Here is a 19486-nt window from a genome sequence, read left to right as displayed (position 1 = left end):
CTGGTAGAGCCGGCACCTCACGTACTAAGGCTGAGTCCAATCTGACCTGTGGCCCTTTGTTGCATGTCATCCCCTCTTTCTCTCTCTCTCTCTCCCTGTCGCTGTTCAGCTCTCACTGTCAATTTAATGTGATAAAAGCAGAGAGAACCTGTAAAAACACTCAATAAAGCAATTTCAATTTGTTTCTCAGTGTTTCTCTGATAATGTTTGGCCAAGCTGCTGCTAACCTTAGCTCAGTTTTTCCTGATCCAAATGTCCGATGATTAAAAATCCTTCATCCGGTAGAAAAATATAGTTAACACTGACCAGGATCTAAAAAGTGTATCGTAAAACTGGATAAAAAAACAACAGTGCTGTAAACACACAGAGAGGATATGACGCCATTGACAGGCGACTGGTGAAGCCTGAATAAAAATATAGATTTCTTTGGGTTTGAACTTTGTCGGAAACATTTGGGATAATGAAAGAACACAACTCTACAAAATGCACAACATAGATCCAGTGTTCATAGACACTTTAATGTGGAAATGTTACATAATATATCTTCTATTAAAAGATGTAAATACAGAAATATGACACATGCAAAAAATAAAGAGAGCCCTCAGTAATTTGCATTGAGGGTTAAACTAGGATACACACAAATTTTTGTCTTGAGATGGGAGGGAGAAGGGAGAGAGATAGGGGGGCGGATGGATGGACGTAGGGGGAGGATTCCTGTGGTGGGAGGGAGGGTGAGGGTGGGGGGGTTAGGGAGGTGTGGTGCTGAATGAACAGCTCCTCTGCTCATAAAGTAATCAGAGAGCTTCTCTGCTCCGTCAGAGCAGCACAGCCATGAGCCAGCCGAGCTCCCCGTCCTCCAGACCCGCGCTGACACTCCGCCCGTCCCCCTGACACACCACCATGAAGAGGCAAAACGTGAGGACCCTCGCCCTCATCATCTGCACCTTCACCTACCTGATAGTCGGCGCCGCGATCTTCGACGCGCTGGAATCCCAGAAGGAGACGACCCAGAGGAGGGAGCTGGATCTGAGGAAAGCGGAGCTGCTCAAGACGTTCAACTTGTCCACGGAGGACTTTGACGAGCTGGAGAAGGTGGTGCTGCAGCTGAAGCCGCACAAAGCCGGGATGCAGTGGACATTCGCCGGCTCGTTTTACTTCGCCATCACTGTGATCACGACCATAGGTAAGAGAGCATCACTGAGAGATCATCAACTTTGACTCTTATTTTACTGAGGGGGAAGAAAAGTTTATATATTGGGGTTTCAATCATTTTCTGTTTAACCTGAGGGGAGATCCTTCACTGTTAATCTTTATTAAATGAAGTGTAGACTCCAAATCCTAAAGGGAATATTGCAGCAGATACCTCAAAATAATTAGGCTTAAAATGAAAGAACATTATATTATTATTTGAGTAATAACCAGAGGTTGAGCATATTCATAAACTCAGTATTAAGTACAACAAGGTGAAAAGTGACTATAACTATTAAGAATATACAGAGGTGAAGGAAGAATTCAGATAGATACTTAATATAAATATTTACTTGAGTAAAAGTAGGAATGCTACACTTAGTACTCCATTAAAAGTTAAAGGTCTGCATTAAAAATGTAGCTAAAGGTATTATTATATAAATATTTTAATCAAAATATAATTAGCAAAATGTACTAAATGTATTAATAATAAAAGTACTCATAATGCAAAAGGTTTTATTATTACATATTATTATTTTTTTTGTGATGCAATCATGTGTATTTTACTGCAGAGGTTTATTGTTGTTCCATTTGCAGTCCACTTTTTAATATACTAGGTAAATTATAACAGTAGATCTTATTTTAAGATTTGTTTGGTGTGTAAAATCTGAATCTGCAGAGAAAGTAGTAACTTAAGCTGTCAATTAAAGGTATAAAGGGAATAAAAAAGAGTATATAAAATATAAATAAAACAAATATAAAATAAATATAAAGTAGCATGAAATGGGAATACTTAGTATAAGTAGTAAATGTATTCAGTTGCTGAGGACATAGAAAACATTCTTATAGGTACATAACACAATATGATGTATTATAATGATACAACAGATGGAGGAAAAAACATATAATCATTATTTATACATTTATAATATAGTGTTAAATCCAACAGGTGGGCACTGAATCCCCTTCAACAATAATTTAAGAATATGGTCCTCATACTATAAAAAAATATCCCATTAAGTCTTACAATATCTTCTTTATTTACATACATTATAGCGGCAGTAAAGGTTAAATATACCATAAATGGGTTAAGCTTATATAATCTAAATGCTGAACATCACTTTCACAAGTCTTTTTCATATCCGCATGAGGTGTTGCTGGCAGCCTGAAACCCCATTACTGCAGTATAAACATTGTATGTGTTGTTTCACACAGAAACAGAGAGGACACCTTTCTTTAAACTGAACACAAAGAAAACTGTATAAAACAAGTCTTTTATACTTGAGCATCTGCAGCAGCCAAGTGAAGGACGATTATCTCAGTATATGAAATCCTGCTGCTCATAACCAAAGGTTGTCATTAGGAAACTTAAGTTATGAGACATTCATTTTCCTCTTCTCTCTTGTGCTCTTACTCATTATTCCTGCTCCAAAATGCCCTACAACAGTACACTGCTCCCAGCTCTTTACTCACTTTATTACACAGCCTTCAACATTAGCCTCGTTGCTCAGCTCTTTGCATAACACTCTGCTTTAAGGCCTAGCTCACAACACAGACATTATAAATATTAGAAAATTAAACTAAAACAAATAAAGGATGCATTGTTTACCTCTTATAATTGGTCACTTTTAAACACATAGTATGTCTGCCTCTAGGGGTCTCTCACATCAAAACAATAACAAAAGACATAATTTTAAATGACTTGAGATCATTGTTAAACAAACTGGTGAAAATCTATCCGACATGGCTCAGGCAGAAATCATGCTCACAGACGAGGTAATGTATTAAAGTTTTATTCAAGTTCGACAACTTCCTCCCTCACTCTCCGTGTCCTTTGATAAAATTACGTATTTCTCTGGGTTTGAACATCGTTGGAAACGTTTAAGACAATGTAGCTTAAGTTCAAAACTCAACAAAAATTTATAACATAGGTCTGGCGTTTTTAGACATTTTTATGCAAAAATATAACATATTGTACTTTTAAGACCGTGTTGTGGCCACAAGTGGTAATTACAGGACATTGGCATATTGAATTCACCTTCATTTTTCTTAGATCAGCTGCTTTAAAGACACCATGTTAAGCTGTGATGTACAATAACAGTGTAACAGAAGCACAAACTTAATGACAGTTATCCAGCATCTACCTAAAGTTTGCTAGCACTGGCTAACTTAACCTGAACCATAAGTTACCAGACCCTATAAGGATGTAGTGGCAAAACATTTGAGTGTGTTGAATAGAGACATTGGGTGTCCAATTGCTTTTAAATTCAACTTCTCATTTGTAAGAGAGATATTGTGTTATTTGTCACACAGTCTCTCTACAACGTCTTCTTTTCATCTATTTACTAGCCGTCCTTATCACCATCTCCTATCTGAATCTTCCTCCGGTATTTAGTGACCGGGACAGTTGTCAGTGGTGACCTGTGACTTGTAACCCTATCAGATGCAGGCAACTAATTGCACACCAACCCAACCCCGGGTGTCTGTAACCGCATTCTGTAATTGTGAGCCCAGAGGCTGCTACAAACACAGTTATTGGCGTTCCAGCCTGCCATTAAGTATTAATGACAACACCAGACCCTTGCTGTTCCATTGGCCTCCTGGCACACAACATTAACACTCTAGATACTGTACTGTAAACACGATATCATGCAGCCATGACTTACAGTTAAGCCCAAATTCTGAACCACAATACGAGGGTGAAACATCTAATTTATCATATTAAGCTAAATCTGAGGTAAAGCTGTGGTATATTACTTTTCTTCTGATGATAAAAGAGAGGCTAAAACTATTTCTGTCACCAACTGAATGCATAAAAATAGACCTCTTATTTCCTGTCGTATTCTTTGAAATTATAATTAAAGTCATTTTAGAAATGAGGACTCAGGACACTCAGATCCAACACAGGACACCCCCAAGGACCAGGGTTCTATGTGAAAACAGTGTTCTCTGCATGAAAAATCAAGCTGACAAAAAGAGCAGAAGAGGCAATGAGTCAGTCTGAAGGCGACTATTTTGAAATTCATATTGTCGCCTGTCGATTCTATGAGGGCAAATAACGTCCTGAAAAGCTATGAATAAATATACACTTCAATTCACATTTCTACACGGCACAACCAACGGTGAAAAACACTGAACACATGATAAAATCTGGCCCCGGCATGCTCTACTAATAATTAAACATAAGTGAAGAAGGGAGGAGAAGCTACAATCAGCAATCAGTCATCACTTTCCACAGAGGAAAGGGGAGGCAGAGGGCAGGGTGTCCATTTACTCCCCAACTGCGGGGGCAAAGGGTTGAAACGTTGTGAGAAACATCACGTGGGGAGAAATATATGAGCTTTGAGCGAGAAAGCGCTCTCAAGATGGTGGGAGTTTGAGGGAGCTCCTCTGCACTGTTGTGAACCACCTCCAGGGGTGCACATCATGTCACTGCAACGTCAGTGTGTATGACCGCAGCACTCACTGCTCGTGCTGCAGTTCAAAGTCATGCAGACCACGTAGAGGTCAAACACACAACAAGAAAAACACACAACACGAAAAACACTGTCGTACAAAATGAGACACGGCTCATGTCCTCTGTGTGTTATCTGATGTGCTGTGTGACAACATGTGAAGCGGTTATGTGTTGTTCTTCTCGGACAATTGGCTTTTTAAACACACGCTGACATACAGTAGCCTCTGTGTGACATGCAATATGATATCACGGTGTGTTTATAGAAGCTATATTGAAGGATCGGCTCACACAAACCATATTTAGTAACAAAATAAAGTTTGGATTTTATTTGGCCAGGTTTTAACATTTCTTCTTTCACCCCAACGCAGTGGAGGTGGGTTGAATTTCATTTGTGGCGCTCACAGCAATGAGAACTTGTAATAATCCCAGACCACGCTGCAAAAAAAGATTGTACTTTCTACGAAAACATAATAGCCCTTAAAAAGAATTGTGTTCTGTCCAGATTAATGAGGACGCTGTTTCTGGAATGACACATTGCATTTTTTTTTAACCTAATCTCAGTCACATATCCCAAAAAACAAACCTCACCAGAAGAGAGGCAGTTTGTTGTTGTTTTTGTGTAATTTGAGTGAACTGACCCTTTAACCACTAACTGGAATGTTCTTTTTTTTTTGCCTTTTCAGCAAATAGTTTTGTAAAAGTTGTGGAGAATTAATACATTTTGACTTGGACCTTTTGTCTAATATCTAATCTCTGAAGTCATTAATCTTCCTGTTAGGCTCATAAACAAAAGAAGAATAAGGACTGTTTTAAGTCGCCATATGGTTGTAGTTAGAAAAACATTCCTTCAAAATCACCTGCTTTGCTTGGATTTTTATTATTGTGAATCACCTCTTGTTAAATAGTTTTTGTTCAAAGATCATTTGGCTGTTTGCCTCTTGTTGATTCGGTAGACATGAGCTCAGCGTTTCGCTCATCGTTTCGCTCATCGTCTGTCGTCTATGAACAGATTATGGAATCTGTTGTAGGGAAAGGAAGTGAATAGAAATGCATTCAGGGCATGCAATCTGTATGAGACGCTATAATCCCAAAAGATAGCATCCAGTGAGTGTTAAAGCCTTGGACTGGTGAGGGAAATCTGCTGGTTGCAGGCAACGCTCTTCCATCACATTAAAAGTGGCTTGGATCAGAGAACTGAAGCCCTTCCAGCTCTCGGTTTAGTTACTCTGTCACCACCAGTACATCAGTTGTTGATGTACTGGGAAGCTACCGAGTGTGGAAGCACATTAGTGTGTGAATGTGAAGCAGGCTGTCGCTGAAAAAGAGCAGGCGTGTTCAGTAAATCCTCTCTGGGTCAGTGAATCTAATTTTTCTATATGTGGACTAACAATGAATAAAATATCGAATCATTTTTCTATTTTCAGCGCTGACATAGACTTTGGTTTGGCACCAGGCGTGAATCCATTTCCAGCAGTTGCATAATTAGAGGGCACATCCTGAATTATTAATGGTAATTACTTACATTAGTATCATCATTATTATTCAGTCAGCTTAAGAGGTTAGTGCAGTAAGTGGTTGAGTGCGCAAAGAATATAACTCTCACCAGCTATTGCACATGGGCACCTATCATCATCAGACAGACAGAGGAAGATGGATACTTCAGCACTTCTCACAGGAGAGGTGGGAGAGTGTCGGCATTGAAAAGATAAAAAAAAAAGGTGACAGTACAAATAAAAATACAGCTGTGAGAGAGTCACCTGTCAGCAGTGAGACGACTTTTAATGGATTCATCTGCAGCGTTCATTTCTTAGTGATATAGGACGAATGGGCCATCTCAGACATTTTTTATCATCCTGTACTCCTTCTACAGATATTCATTGTTCCCATAAGATGTATCCTCATGACTTTGACTTGTAATTTTTCCTCTAGCGCCACCATGAGGTTCACAGTTATGGTTCAGAGTGCAATGTCTCAATGACATCAATTTCCATGAAAGACCCCTAAGAAGGAGTTTCAATAACTTTGGTGATCTTTTAACTTTTCATGTGGTGCCGCCATCAGGTCAACATTTTAATTTGTCCACTCCTGCCTGAAAAACATACCAATTATCTTATCAAATGCACTTTAGATTTAGTTCTAATTGGAAAATATTATATGCTAATGCTAAACTAAGATGGTAAACAAGATTGTACATGATAAACATCAGCACATTATCATTGTCAGTGTGAGCCTGTTGCCGTGCTAGTGTTACCATTTAGCACAAAGTGCAGCCGGCATCAGGGCTGCAGCGGTAATACTGATACCATTGATGGTTTTCATACTGTTTGCAATTGTTTATTTACAGCATCGAATTCTACTGTATTAGTGTAAAAATATAGGACATGCCTTCTCACTTAAAGCTCATGTATTGAATATTTTGTGAAATTATAATAAATTGTTTGTTCAACCAAAGAGAAAAGCCCTCTGTTTTAATAATAATTATTATGTAATACCATACATGTGACACTGGGATATTTCTCTCTCTCTCTGTGTCTATATATATATATATATATATATATATATATATATATATATTCTGAGACCATTATCGTACCGTGAAAATCTCATTACAAGCCTAGCTAGCATGACTTTGTCTTGTTTTCTTAAGTTCCCTGTGCAGTTTGTTGTGGTGCTCCATGACGAGGACCAGAGCTTGGCTTGTCGTTGAGATTGTTATGTTCATTTGAACTAGCCAAGAAATACTGTGAAGGCTTTTGATTGTTTTTTCTTTCATGAAACTTTCTTTCTCACAGTGACACTTCTCAAAACTCAGTGTTTAAAATTGCTCAGAAACTAAAAAAACAGATGTGAGAATGCTTCATGTAGCCCATGTGTAATGAATCATTTGAGAATGAATGGTTTATAATCAACCAGAGCGGTTTCGGTTTACTGTTTAATTGAATTGGGGGTGAATTGATCCCAGCCTGGGTGCGGAGCTGCTGCTGTGTTGGTTTTAAATGATTTGGGAGATAAGGTGACTGTAACTCTCCCTGGTGCTTGCATAAAAGGACCCCAAAACAAAGCAAATTACCTTGCATAACCCAGTGTCGTGCATTGCAGAGAGGACGCCCTCCGCACTCCTCATGCAGACACACTGAGATGTAATGTGACATAGAGCTGTTTGCAGAAATTTTTGTTTGTAATTGATGCCATTGTATTTTTTTTAATTATACAACAGACTTTAAACAGCATTTAAGCTCCCAAAGGCCACAGGACAAACTGTGCATGAAATATACATACATGTCTTTAAATCAGTGCTGCTGCAGGGTTGTCACTGAAAACCTTGAAGAGCTAAAAGGATGACTAAGCTCTCTTTGTTTTTGATGCCCAGCTCTATTTCACTAGAAGATCACTGACTTCAAAACAAAGACAGATATAAGTGTGCAGCTGAATAAGACACACTGGTTGTGGGAGGAGAAGAGGTCAGGGAGCGAGGTGTCCACAAAAAAGTTGAAAGAGAAATATCAGCACATAAATGCATCTCTGCACTGCAGGTTGTTCTGTGGTTTTGCAGGAGTTATTTTAAAAAAGCTCAGAGCAAGTTGACATGCTGGTAGGCCTGGATAAATGTACTAAAGTGACAGTAAATGTCACCGCACACAACATGCACATACATAAGAGATCATAAAGGTTAAGAGGTCTAGTTTTGTTGATAAGTCCGCTAATCCACTGTTTAGGACAGTTGTTCCCAACCGTTTTGACTTGTGACCCTCATTAAAGGTGACGTAAAGTTTTTTTTCCCCCAAGAGATGTTATTAGCACTTCAAGAAAGAAAAGAGCGATTATTTTGTTGAAGTAAAACTGTTTACCAAAGAGGAACAACAGCATCAGAACGTTGTTTACGTTCAAGTGACAATTGAAGCCCTCTAGTGGCCGTAATAAATATGACAGGAACAAAGGAAGAAGTCCTGTTGACGGAGGTGTCTTTGTTAAAGAGCCCAAGGACAAACAATGTATCTTGTTGTTTAATTTGCTAACTTGTAGAAAGCTATACTACAAAAAACCCAAGAAAAATACATTTCCTAAAAATATTGTTCTTCTTCCCTTACTTGTTTATCATCTTGTGACACCTTGTGATTATTCCGTAACTTTTTCTGTTTGGCCCTTTGGTCAAGTTGATCGATACATTCTGTGTCTCCAATGGATGATCCCTTTTGCATGTTAACACTATATACAATATGATATTTAATAGAAGGCAAAAAGTGAGGAAGTGAGACTAACAGTTTCAAAGATTGAGAGGTTTAGACAGTTTAATTAGACATAAACATAAAGATGTCTCCTGCTGACTCTGTTTTGATGTGGTAAATGTTGTTCTATTGATTTAATGGACATATCATGAAGACGGATGTTTTGCTCTCAGGAGGCCAGAAACCATTGATGATTTAGATAACTAATGCATCATCTTCACACTGTGGACACTGCTAATTGTCTGTGATTACTCAAGGCTCCACTGTATAAGCTGAAGTGGCACAGAGATAAATTTGATGTCTGTCCTCTCATCATGTATTGGTTAAAGTTACCAACTGGCCAAAGTCCCAGAAATTAGGTGCAATTTTACTTCTTTACACCTGTAACAAAAACCCACCTGTACAGGCTTCTTATGCTCTAATGGTTTGCAGTCTTCTTATTTTGTTTTATCTATCTATATGTTTGACCATTTGCTGAAATTTGTGTTATATACATGGCATTTTATATGACGTGTGCACCTGTGAAGCAGCTTTTAACTCTGGTTTTGAAGGTGCTCTAGACATCAGTTTACTCACACATTGACAAAAAAAGATATTAATTAGAGGAGAAGCTCTTATCTGTTCACATGACATTATAGAGAGTGTAATTATAAAATAAATTATTGCTCCTCCATTCGTATGGTAACTTTGTTGATTAGTTTGTTGGAAGTTCACTAAAGTTTCTGTGTTTATTAAGTGGACATGAATGAGCAACAGACTTTAATGATGACAGCAGCGCTCCAAGAAAATGGATTTTAATAGTTGGCTGTTTGTTTTGTCATCATAATTATTGTATTTATTAAATAGGGTAAATATTACAGAGCCACCGGGGAAAGTTAAACACACCATAACTCAACAGTTGTATAAATAATTAGACTCAAAGCAAACAATGTGTTTAATGACTTTGCATGCAATTTCCAACACTTGCAACATCCAGTCTCTTTAATTAAAAGCATTTTAACAATAATGCTGAAATCTTTAGCATCACTGGTCCCAAATTGCACTGAGTTGTAGGTACAAGAAAAGACATCCACAGCTATTATTGGCTGAGAGAGCTTGTTGCTGTTCTGGATCTGAAGGACTAATGTCTGAGAAAGTTGATAGAAGTGACTCTCATTGCTGCTGCTGCTCCGTTCACATGACCAGCGAATGTTTACCTATTGTACGTCTGCTTTATGCTCCGCTTGCTCAATGGAAAGTTGAGTGCTGGCCTGACTCACTAAACAAAACATGACTTTGTATTTATTAGACTTCATAATCCAGCGGGGGCTGCCTGGAGTTTAACCAAATAAAATAGTACACAGTAGTGTGATCTGAATCTCTTTCACTTGAAGTTTCCTACTGATTCTCGTCCAGAGTATAAATAGACACTGCAGGACATGTAAAGTCTCAGCTACACTGTGGCAAACTGACTCGTGTGAGGTTTATTTGATTAGAAATGAGAACTCTTTCCTCTGTTTTTTCTCAGAATTGAAGAATGCTATAATCTCACGTCCTGGAATATTGAATTATGTGGCTTTTTACAACCCAGAGCTTTTAGTGACTGCTGGACACAGCCGCTCGATTAATGTCCTAATCCTTCCAGTGGAAATTTGAGATTAACTGAGATGTGCCCTGGCACTCCAGACCCTAAATATGTGTTACAACTCCATCAACACTCTAACAGCATAAAGGAAATATACTGGCTCAGTTTACATGAGAAAGAATTTGTACAATTACATCAGGATATTTCTGGTGTTATTCTACATTTCTCTTGGTGTCAAGCGTGAAACTAACAAAGTGTTGGTCCGTCTCTTAGTACTTTCTGACTTGCCTACCTTGTCTGCTAGCACATTTGGTTCATACTGAAGACGTAAATATTTAAAAATGAGTCACAAATATATAGTTGAATTTTCTGACAAATCTAAACAGTTTTGTAAAACAGCTGGGATGTCTGTAGTTTTTAGCAAACAATACTAAAACTGGAGTTAAATAGCACTTTGTTGTGGACTATTTTTAGCAGTGGATTAACACACATTTGGTGCTCCTGTGAGTATTTACAGCAGCAGTATGGTGTTTGTGGGATTAACTCCAAATAAACTACAGTGCACATGTTTATAGATATTGAAAGAACAAAGCAGAATCATATTTCATATTGGTGTTTGGACAATAACGGAGCTGTATGCAACAGTATAGCATATATCAGGCTTTGACGACACATACAGTGCTGATGGTAGGATCAAGTCATTGATGGACAAATATAAAATATCTCCAGACTTATACTGCATGCTGGGATGTATGATCTATTATATATTATTTAAAAAATAGTTATCTTAGTTTAAACTGTCATCAAAACCTTTTTCTCTGATCAGTAACAAAGATCCTCAGCGTGCACTGACTGACTGAGACACAGAAAATGAGTAATGTGTAATGTGCTCCTCTGTGCAGATGGGACTGAGAATGTCATGGGGCTGTCTCTTGAATAAGGCTGTGTCACTGTGTTGCTCCTCTCTTGACCTGAAAAGGAAAGGTATTGGAAACTGTGCAGATAGTTCTGCTGGTATGTGGAACAATGCTGGTTATAAAGCTGCGGCTACTGTGGCTCTTTGCTTTCGCAGAGGAGTACGCTGCAGAGAGAAAGGGAAAGTTTATATAAACCTTTTCTACAGGCAGTGTTGCCAGATTGGACACTTTTTATTTGATTTGGCATGTAAAAATGTTTTTGGGCAGTTTTTGATAATCTGGGCTACTCTTTGTGCCATTTGGGTGGTTTTCACCAATTAATGTTTGGCTTCATTCTTATTGATTGGCTGCTCTCTTATAATAAACCCCGTTTGGACATTAATCTGATTGCCATCAGTCTCATGTCTGAATAAACAACCTCTTCACTTTTATGTGTATGTCTGGCGTAAAGGCTGCAGAACAAGAGAGATCAAGTGTGTGTCTTGTAATGAGAGTGCCTTCTAAAATTATTATACTGTATGTAAAAAACACTATAATAGATATATTATCTCAATCTTCAACTCGCAAAAAGAAAATAAGAACAGTTATCAGAAACTCGGAAACATTGTGAAAGAGCCAATTTGAGGTTTTGGAGAAGATTTTTTCTCAAATCAGATCAGTAAAATATGTTTTCCCTTCGCAATGCGACCAGGGCAAAAGAAAAAAACCTCTTACAACCACAGTAATAACATCTCAGCATTCAATGCTTGTGCTCTGATGGATATTGTATAACAGGCAGCTGAGCTTGCCCTCTAATAAATTAATGAATGAAAGTGATAAAAAAATTCTAAGTTGATTCACTGCGAGGAGCAGTGGGGAGCTCACAATCATCATTAAGGCTTCAACGGCAAAACAAATGTAAAAATCTATTACTGATACAGCCAGTGAAAGAACAAAAAACTTCTTCCTCCTTATCATAACATTTCTTACTCATATTAAATATGGAACAAGGATGCAGATCTTTTCAAAAATGTGCTGTCATGTCTAATGGAAGCTGTAAGGAACATTAACGTAAACGACACCTACAGTATGTCTGAATGAAAAAATCATGTATTCTATGTCTGAAAAAGGCTTAAATATCACAGAGATAAACAGGGAACTAGTGCATTTAACAGACAATGACTGACAACTGATAACCTTTGAGAATGAATTGCATCTCACTTAAACAAAACTAGCCTGAAATTATTATTGTTGATGAAATCTGAGGCACCCAAGAAGGCTCTTACAAAATGGTTGCCCTTGGGCTGCTTCTTTTAACTAATGCCATGTAGTCACATGATCAGTATGGACAAGTAAGTAGTCACATGATTAGTGTAGACAGGCCATGTTTAGCAGAGGAACACACATTAAAAATCCGACACAGTGGGTGCTTTTCATTATGTAAACGTGTCTCTTCCCTCGCTCGCTTCCCTTCCTAGTGTCTTAGCTCCTCCCAGCGAGGAGGTGAGAGAGATGTGAGAAAGCATGAGTTAGCATAATGAAAATAACCCAGTGCCAGGACAAAACAGCAATGACAAACAGAGAACTATAAACAAAACATCTTAAAACTCTAAAATATTATTTATATTATATATATGTATTATATATATATATATATATATATATATATATATATATATATATATATATATATATATATATTGTTTTGTGACTAGCCTGAAACTATTGAGCCCTGTCAAAGTATTGCCTAGTCACACCAAAGTGTCACATCTGTTTATATAAGTGAAGACTACTACTATTATCACAAAATATCATCATACCAAAGTGTAGACGTGGAGATAAAAACCTTTACGACAGTTGGACGGGTTGAGGTTCTGATGTGGTGTCAGTCAAATCTAGCAGCAGTGCCTATGGGCCACCAATCAAACTCACACTCATGACATTCAACAATATGTCTTCCCAGAGATTTAGTCTCTCAGAAATGAAATGCATTTGTTGCAGCTGTTCGTAGGCTATGTGAGCATAGAAAGCCATTTCATATGAGCCGACTGAAAGGACATGTATTGTGTTTAGTAAATTATGCAGAAATGTGGGGAGAAGGCGCTGATAAAAGCATCTAGACATCTTCCTAAATGATGCTTAAGAGACACAATGTTAGCCGCAAATTGTCTGCATTTATTTAATCGAGAAGCATCAGAAGGCTGATGGGAAATTTGTGCTGAGAAGCTCATTATTTGTACATTGGGGTAAGTGTGGTGTGTATCTGTGGGTCCTTGTATATTCTTTACTGTCTGAACTCTTTTTACCCCCTTCGATAAGCATTAGAGCTTTTCTATAGAGCCACAGAAGCTATATATAATCCCTCAACACAATACATGCAAACAGCTCAGTGTACCAAAGACAATTAAAGCCAATTAAAGTAAAATATTATTTTTTTAAAAACACAAATTATCGTCAGCTGCTTCAAATTAGGAATTTAATTAAAATTGCAGTTCTATGAAGGCTGCATCTCGGGGCACAAAAAAAAAAAAACAGAAACAAATTACAACTAGCCTCTGCTGCTATAAAAAGCAGATACACAGCTAGTCACACGACACACAGCAGAGAAACTCTCCCTGAGGAACACACAATGTCATGAAACGCAGCTCTCACACACATTTCTGTCAGACAGGAGTGTGTGTGTGTGTGTGTGTGTGTGTGGGGGGGGGGGGGGTTATACCAGCCAGCTGACTGTTGATTATATGCCCAAAGCACTGAGCTGTCTCCCCAGTGCCCAGAGATGGTGGAGCCTCAGTAGCCTTTCTGCCTCAGTACATACATGTGCCAAAAAAAAAGGGGGAAAAGAATCTTTCCACATCAAGCATGGTAGGCTCCTCAGCAGTGTGGAAAGTGTCTAAACACTGAGGTGAGAGGTGAGAAGCTAACACTGTATGTTTATGGTTCACAGACAAAATGAAGCGCTCTCATTGCCGTCCTTATCATAACAACCTGAAGTGATTTTCTCACAACTCAGTGGCTGCTGACGGCTCCAACCTTCTCCAGCTCCAGTGAGGGGGGATTGTGTTGAATGCTTTGGTAACCCGCGTGTTGTATTAGCTTTACGCTACTCCGACTGGTTCAGAGCACTGGAATGATTCAGTCCGACAGCGCCAAGCGACTGTAGCTATCCTGGCATATATACTGTGTCCCAGGGGAATTTGTTTTCCAATTTGTTTCCAGCATCTGCTTAATCTCTGAACAAGCCAACCTGGATGAAGTGGACTGTCACACACTTGGGCCTAATGATAATAACAATAACAGTGATAGGTGAGCCGTGTTTACCCCCGAGGGCCGTGATCGAAGCGCAAGCTTATGAGTACGCATTTAATATCCATGCAAAAAAAAAAATCACCCTGTGACAACCTTGGGCTAAAACAACAGGCTGCCAACCTATTTTCTCTGGAATAATCCTAATATCACAGCTGTCAGCGGTGATGTGTTTGCTCCCCATCCACATGCTGGATGTGTGATGGTGGAAAACACTGCCAGAGTATTTATTGTTCATGGTAATTTACACCAATGGGTACTGAAGCAATCTGATTGGTCAAAGATGCATTTCAAGCATTCCAGCTGTGCTGATAATCCCAATAATGACACCGGCTGCCATGCTTTCTTCTGTAATCACCAAGTAGTGAGGTGGTTGTCATGTTCCTTCTCCTGTTTTTATACACAACAGAGAAAGGCTTTTAGTTTTCAGAATTATGTTGATATTGGACGATTCTGGACTTCACAAATTACATCCAAGGCCAACATTTGGTGGCAGTGAAGTAAACAGTGTGCCCCGTGTGATGTAACAAAGCGGAAAGTCAGTGTGCGTTAAAATGGGCTACGTTGGTGGGGGAGTGTTGTTTCAGGTACAGAGGCATGAAATATGATCCAGGAAGCACACAGATGAGTGACAGACTAACACATTTGACACCAAAAACATTGCACAGAGATTTGTAATATTATAAATAAAAGCATTTTCAAATTATCATGGCGGAGACCATTTTATCTTTTGTTGCAACATTTATGTTTTTATAAACAGTAGAACTGCAAGGTTTGCCTTTAAAGTATTTCTTAGTGTGCAAATTGAAACTATTATTGTGTCTTCCTAAATGACAGCAAGCTTTTCTCCCTGCCTTCCTGTGTAGTTGAACAACACGTCATATAAACTAGATCTTTTCTAATATAACCCGACTATAACGGCGTGTAGGCGCCCGTGGTGAACGGGCGTGTAGTGCAGGTTTCGTGCAGTAGACTAAAGTTCATGTTGTATCACACATTTGGAATTAACGTTTGCCTTTTTATTGACCATATCCACAATATTTCTCTAAACTCAAGTGTTATAGTTGTCTATACTTACCTTAACAATAGTTAATTTGCCATAACCACAATCTTCCCTAACCCGAACCATGTCAGAGTTGCCAGATCTCATAAAACAAGGATTTAAAAAAACGTTGTTGTTGAATGTAATCCAGAGTTTTTCAGAATTGTCCAATATCCACGTTATTGTCTGGTAATAGGGTTGCAGCAACACAAGCATTTCATAAAAGGCAATAAATCATAACAATGAGGAACCATTCTTATTTGTGATTCTGGGAATGCTGATTATTTTTATTCCCATCAGGAAAGTAAAGAATGTCCTCACTGGGTATATAAAGTCCACTCATTCCTGCCCAGCATTGGTTCACTATGTCTGTCCCTGTAAACTGCAGATTGATAAAGAGATGAAGGGATTTTTACTGTAAAAAAAATTGCTCAAGAGTAACAGGATACTTTTTCCTCTGTCCAATTTTGGTCAAATTTGCTTGATAAAGCCTCTGAGTAATCCTATGTATTTGTTTTTACTACACTACACTAATGAGGCAGCGCCTCCCACTTTGGAGTGATCCAAATACAAAGCAGAGAGCTTTTGAACTCCTTCTTTGGTGCTGGAACAAAAAGACATTTACACTGGCTTGCCAGTAAACCTACCAGCTATCATTGCAACATTTAAAAGTAATGGCTAGAGATATTTATGGACTTTGGTTACTGTGCTCTGTGTCACCCACCCAAAAAGCTAATGACAAGATGCGAGTTCATGGTGTAATATAACTCACTGTAGGCTTCATGTACATATGTCCCTACACAAACTCATCTACAAGGGTTTTGCCTTATAGAAACTGCAAATAATAACTGGTGTGTGCCACAAGACGAGTTTGAACACTGTCTTTTGTCATCATCTGGTGAAACAGTGGGACAGTCTGGCTGTTTGGGCTCCTAATGAGTATGATACTGGAATATGTGACAGTTCTGTGTCCTTATTATAATGCTTTAGGTCTCTGTCTCAAATTGTCTGAGTTTGCCACATAAAAAATATCACTGAATAACAGAAAGTTAAGACATCCTTTAAAACAGAAGAAGCCAATTACACCCACATTTCTGACACTACTGTATATACAAGATTCACAACAATACTTTTTGAATTAAATGACCTGCTTGGTACATGTGGTAATCCTAAAATTGATTAAATCACGATGATATAATAAAGCTCATCCACCCAGTTTTACAAGTAGGTTAAAACAAATGCTACGGATGGATTTGCAGGTACTGTGCGACCCAGGTCTGGTAAGGTGAATCTGCAGATTGAGCGGAGGTGGAGCTGATGCACTGCTCCCTGTCTGTCTGCTCCCGCCATATGGGCAGCCCGAGGCAGTGGTTACCTCACCAAGGTGACAAGGAGACCCGACACACAGTTAAAACTGGATGGTCATTCAGTAATAGTTTGGACAAAGTTATGCTGTAACACACTACGTAGTGTAATTAGGAACTTGTCGGATTATGTTTGCATGTAACATTATGGGCTGAAAGGCAGAACAAATAGCGGCTTCAAGGTCACTTCAGGAATGAACACTCATAGTGCACATAGCAACTACAAGGAACCTTCATTTTGTGTGGATTTTGGTGGCCCCTGTGGACAAAAGTGCTAGTGTTTCACCGCCTTGTTTCATTGATTTAGGGGGAAATCTGACCCAGTGGCAGGCCTCACAGCGCTGAGAATAACTAAATAGAAATTGCAATCTTCTTGCTGTTGGTCTTGTTTGTTTATGTAGGTCATATAGAGCAGTTGTTCCCAACCTGGGGCTCGCCAAAGCTTCATACGGGGTTGTGAGGCCTTCTTGATTTTAAGGGGTGTAAGAAAACTTTTGAAATATACATAGTAGGCCTATATCTCAGAATTTCAATATTTTTTGTGAAGAAAACTACATTAACTTATTTTAAAAGTTTAGATTATTATTTGAGATCTAAACTTTGAAGACATGAACACAAGCTGCAGTCACAGAGCCTTCACTCTCTGCTATACAGCATGCATTAGAAAAGTACGCAGTTAAAACAACCAAAGAGCTAATACAACAATGCCCAAGCGTTAGGGAGAAGAAAACACAAATTGCTCGTTTTACAAAAACGTCCTGCAGTTTCGTGTTCACTATTTGGGTACATTGAACAGTTTGTCAGTTGTTCTGTACTGTTTTTATGCATTGAATGTAATATAAAATGTCGCCACTTTGCTCAATGATAGAAAAAGGGTCCCTTAAGGAGGAAGGTTGGGAACCACTGATATAGAGGCATCAGTATTAAATTCAGAGTGTTTCATAACCAGTTAAAAACTCCTTGCAGTAGAGTGAATTCGACATTATAGAAATTTGGGAAAGCACAGAAAATGCAATAAATATGTTGCACTTGAAAAAGCAATTTGTTGCTATTGCAGACGCTTATGTTGCTGTGATTTTTTAACGTTTCTCAGCTTTTACAGCCAATTCAATCAAGGCATTGAGTCCATGCTGTGAAAGACAGTCGAAGCTCTCTTATAAAACCGTATTAAGTCAAATAGCTTATTGCTATTTTGTTCAGATTGCTCTGTCAATTTTGCTCCAACAAATAAAATAATCAGAAAATAAACAACAGACAAAATGTTCAGTACAAAGGACGAAGGAAGGAGGATCGGGGCAGCAGACAGTGCTGTTAGGGGTTCATATAACACCTTAATAAGATCCATTACTTAATTTAATTGCATCTGGTCATTAAGCCAGGTGCCAGCATGCATCACATGACATGACATATGATAGCTTTACAATGTGGCAACGAGCCCAGTCAGACAGCTCAGACGGGACGTCGATGGGCACTCATGTCTCCAGTAGAAAGCCATTGTCAAAGGACCACACACACTCCTGCCTTTGTGAGAGCATTGATGTGTGCGCTGTGTGTTGCAAAGCACCCACACATCTCTTCATGTGGGTTTGTGCTTGTGTCTGTATCTTCAGTAAGAGTTTATGTAACCAAATCTAACCGTATTTCATGGTTAAATTTTCTCGACTTTACATAGGAGAGAAGCTATTAAAAAGTTGAAACTTGAAAACAAACAAAACTATTCACTCAAATAAATGTACAGTATTCATTGTAACGAGAGGCCTTATTTAGATTTTTGCCAAATTTTTTAAAACCACAGATAGAGAGCAGTGATAATAAAAAGTCATACTGACTTTGTTAAAGGAATAGTTTTACATTTAAGTAAGTGTTGTATATTAAGTAGCGATGATGTGAAGATGTATTGAAGAGAAGTCCGCTGACACCGTCTTGATTGTATATAAAAAGGTTTATTACAAAAAAGTCCAGCATCAATACAAGCAACCGGTAGCTTGGAGAGCATTCAGCCAAATGAATAACTCTCACTAAACGTGTCTCAAGTAGACTTTTATAGGGAAGGAACATCTGATTCTAAAGGGAGAGTTCAAAGGGCATTGAGAGGCCCCTAACATTTCCAAAAAAAATTTTATATGATCCTCATGGACTACTGACCCTGCTTATTTTGAAAACTTGTTACATATCTTATAACCTTTAGATACCACAGAAGTGCACTTCATCTGGTCAAATACTGTAGCTTGGTCAGTGACCCTTCTAGCATCATGTCTGGACACGCATGGTTGCGTCGTCAAGTTAGCATCAATACATTTGCAACGTCCTGTTACACTTACAAAATACAGCTTGTGTGGTTAACGTTGTGAAAGGTTTGTAGGTTTAGACACAAAAATACTTGGTTAGAATTAGGAAAAGGTTGTAAGTTATGTTACATAGCTGATGTAATTTAAGTACATAA

At 38.5% G+C, this 19486-nt stretch overlaps 1 protein-coding gene across 1 annotated transcript in view; it reads left to right on the top strand.

The window, feature by feature from the left end:
- Positions 1–777: 777 nt before the first annotated feature.
- kcnk3a (potassium channel, subfamily K, member 3a) overlaps positions 778–19486 on the top strand; it is a 34263-nt gene continuing 15554 nt past the window's right edge. Inside the window, exon 1 of the mRNA XM_051409621.1 lies at positions 778–1183. Within this exon, the coding sequence (XP_051265581.1) occupies positions 901–1183 (283 nt within the window). The 5' untranslated portion in view covers positions 778–900. The remainder of the gene's footprint in view (positions 1184–19486) is intronic.

The sequence above is a fragment of the Dicentrarchus labrax genome, unplaced genomic scaffold, assembly GCF_905237075.1.
Source record: "Dicentrarchus labrax unplaced genomic scaffold, dlabrax2021, whole genome shotgun sequence".
Lineage (NCBI taxonomy): Eukaryota > Metazoa > Chordata > Actinopteri > Moronidae > Dicentrarchus > Dicentrarchus labrax.
Note: the sequence above shows the minus strand (reverse complement) of the source record. Positions and strands in the feature narration are given on the sequence as shown.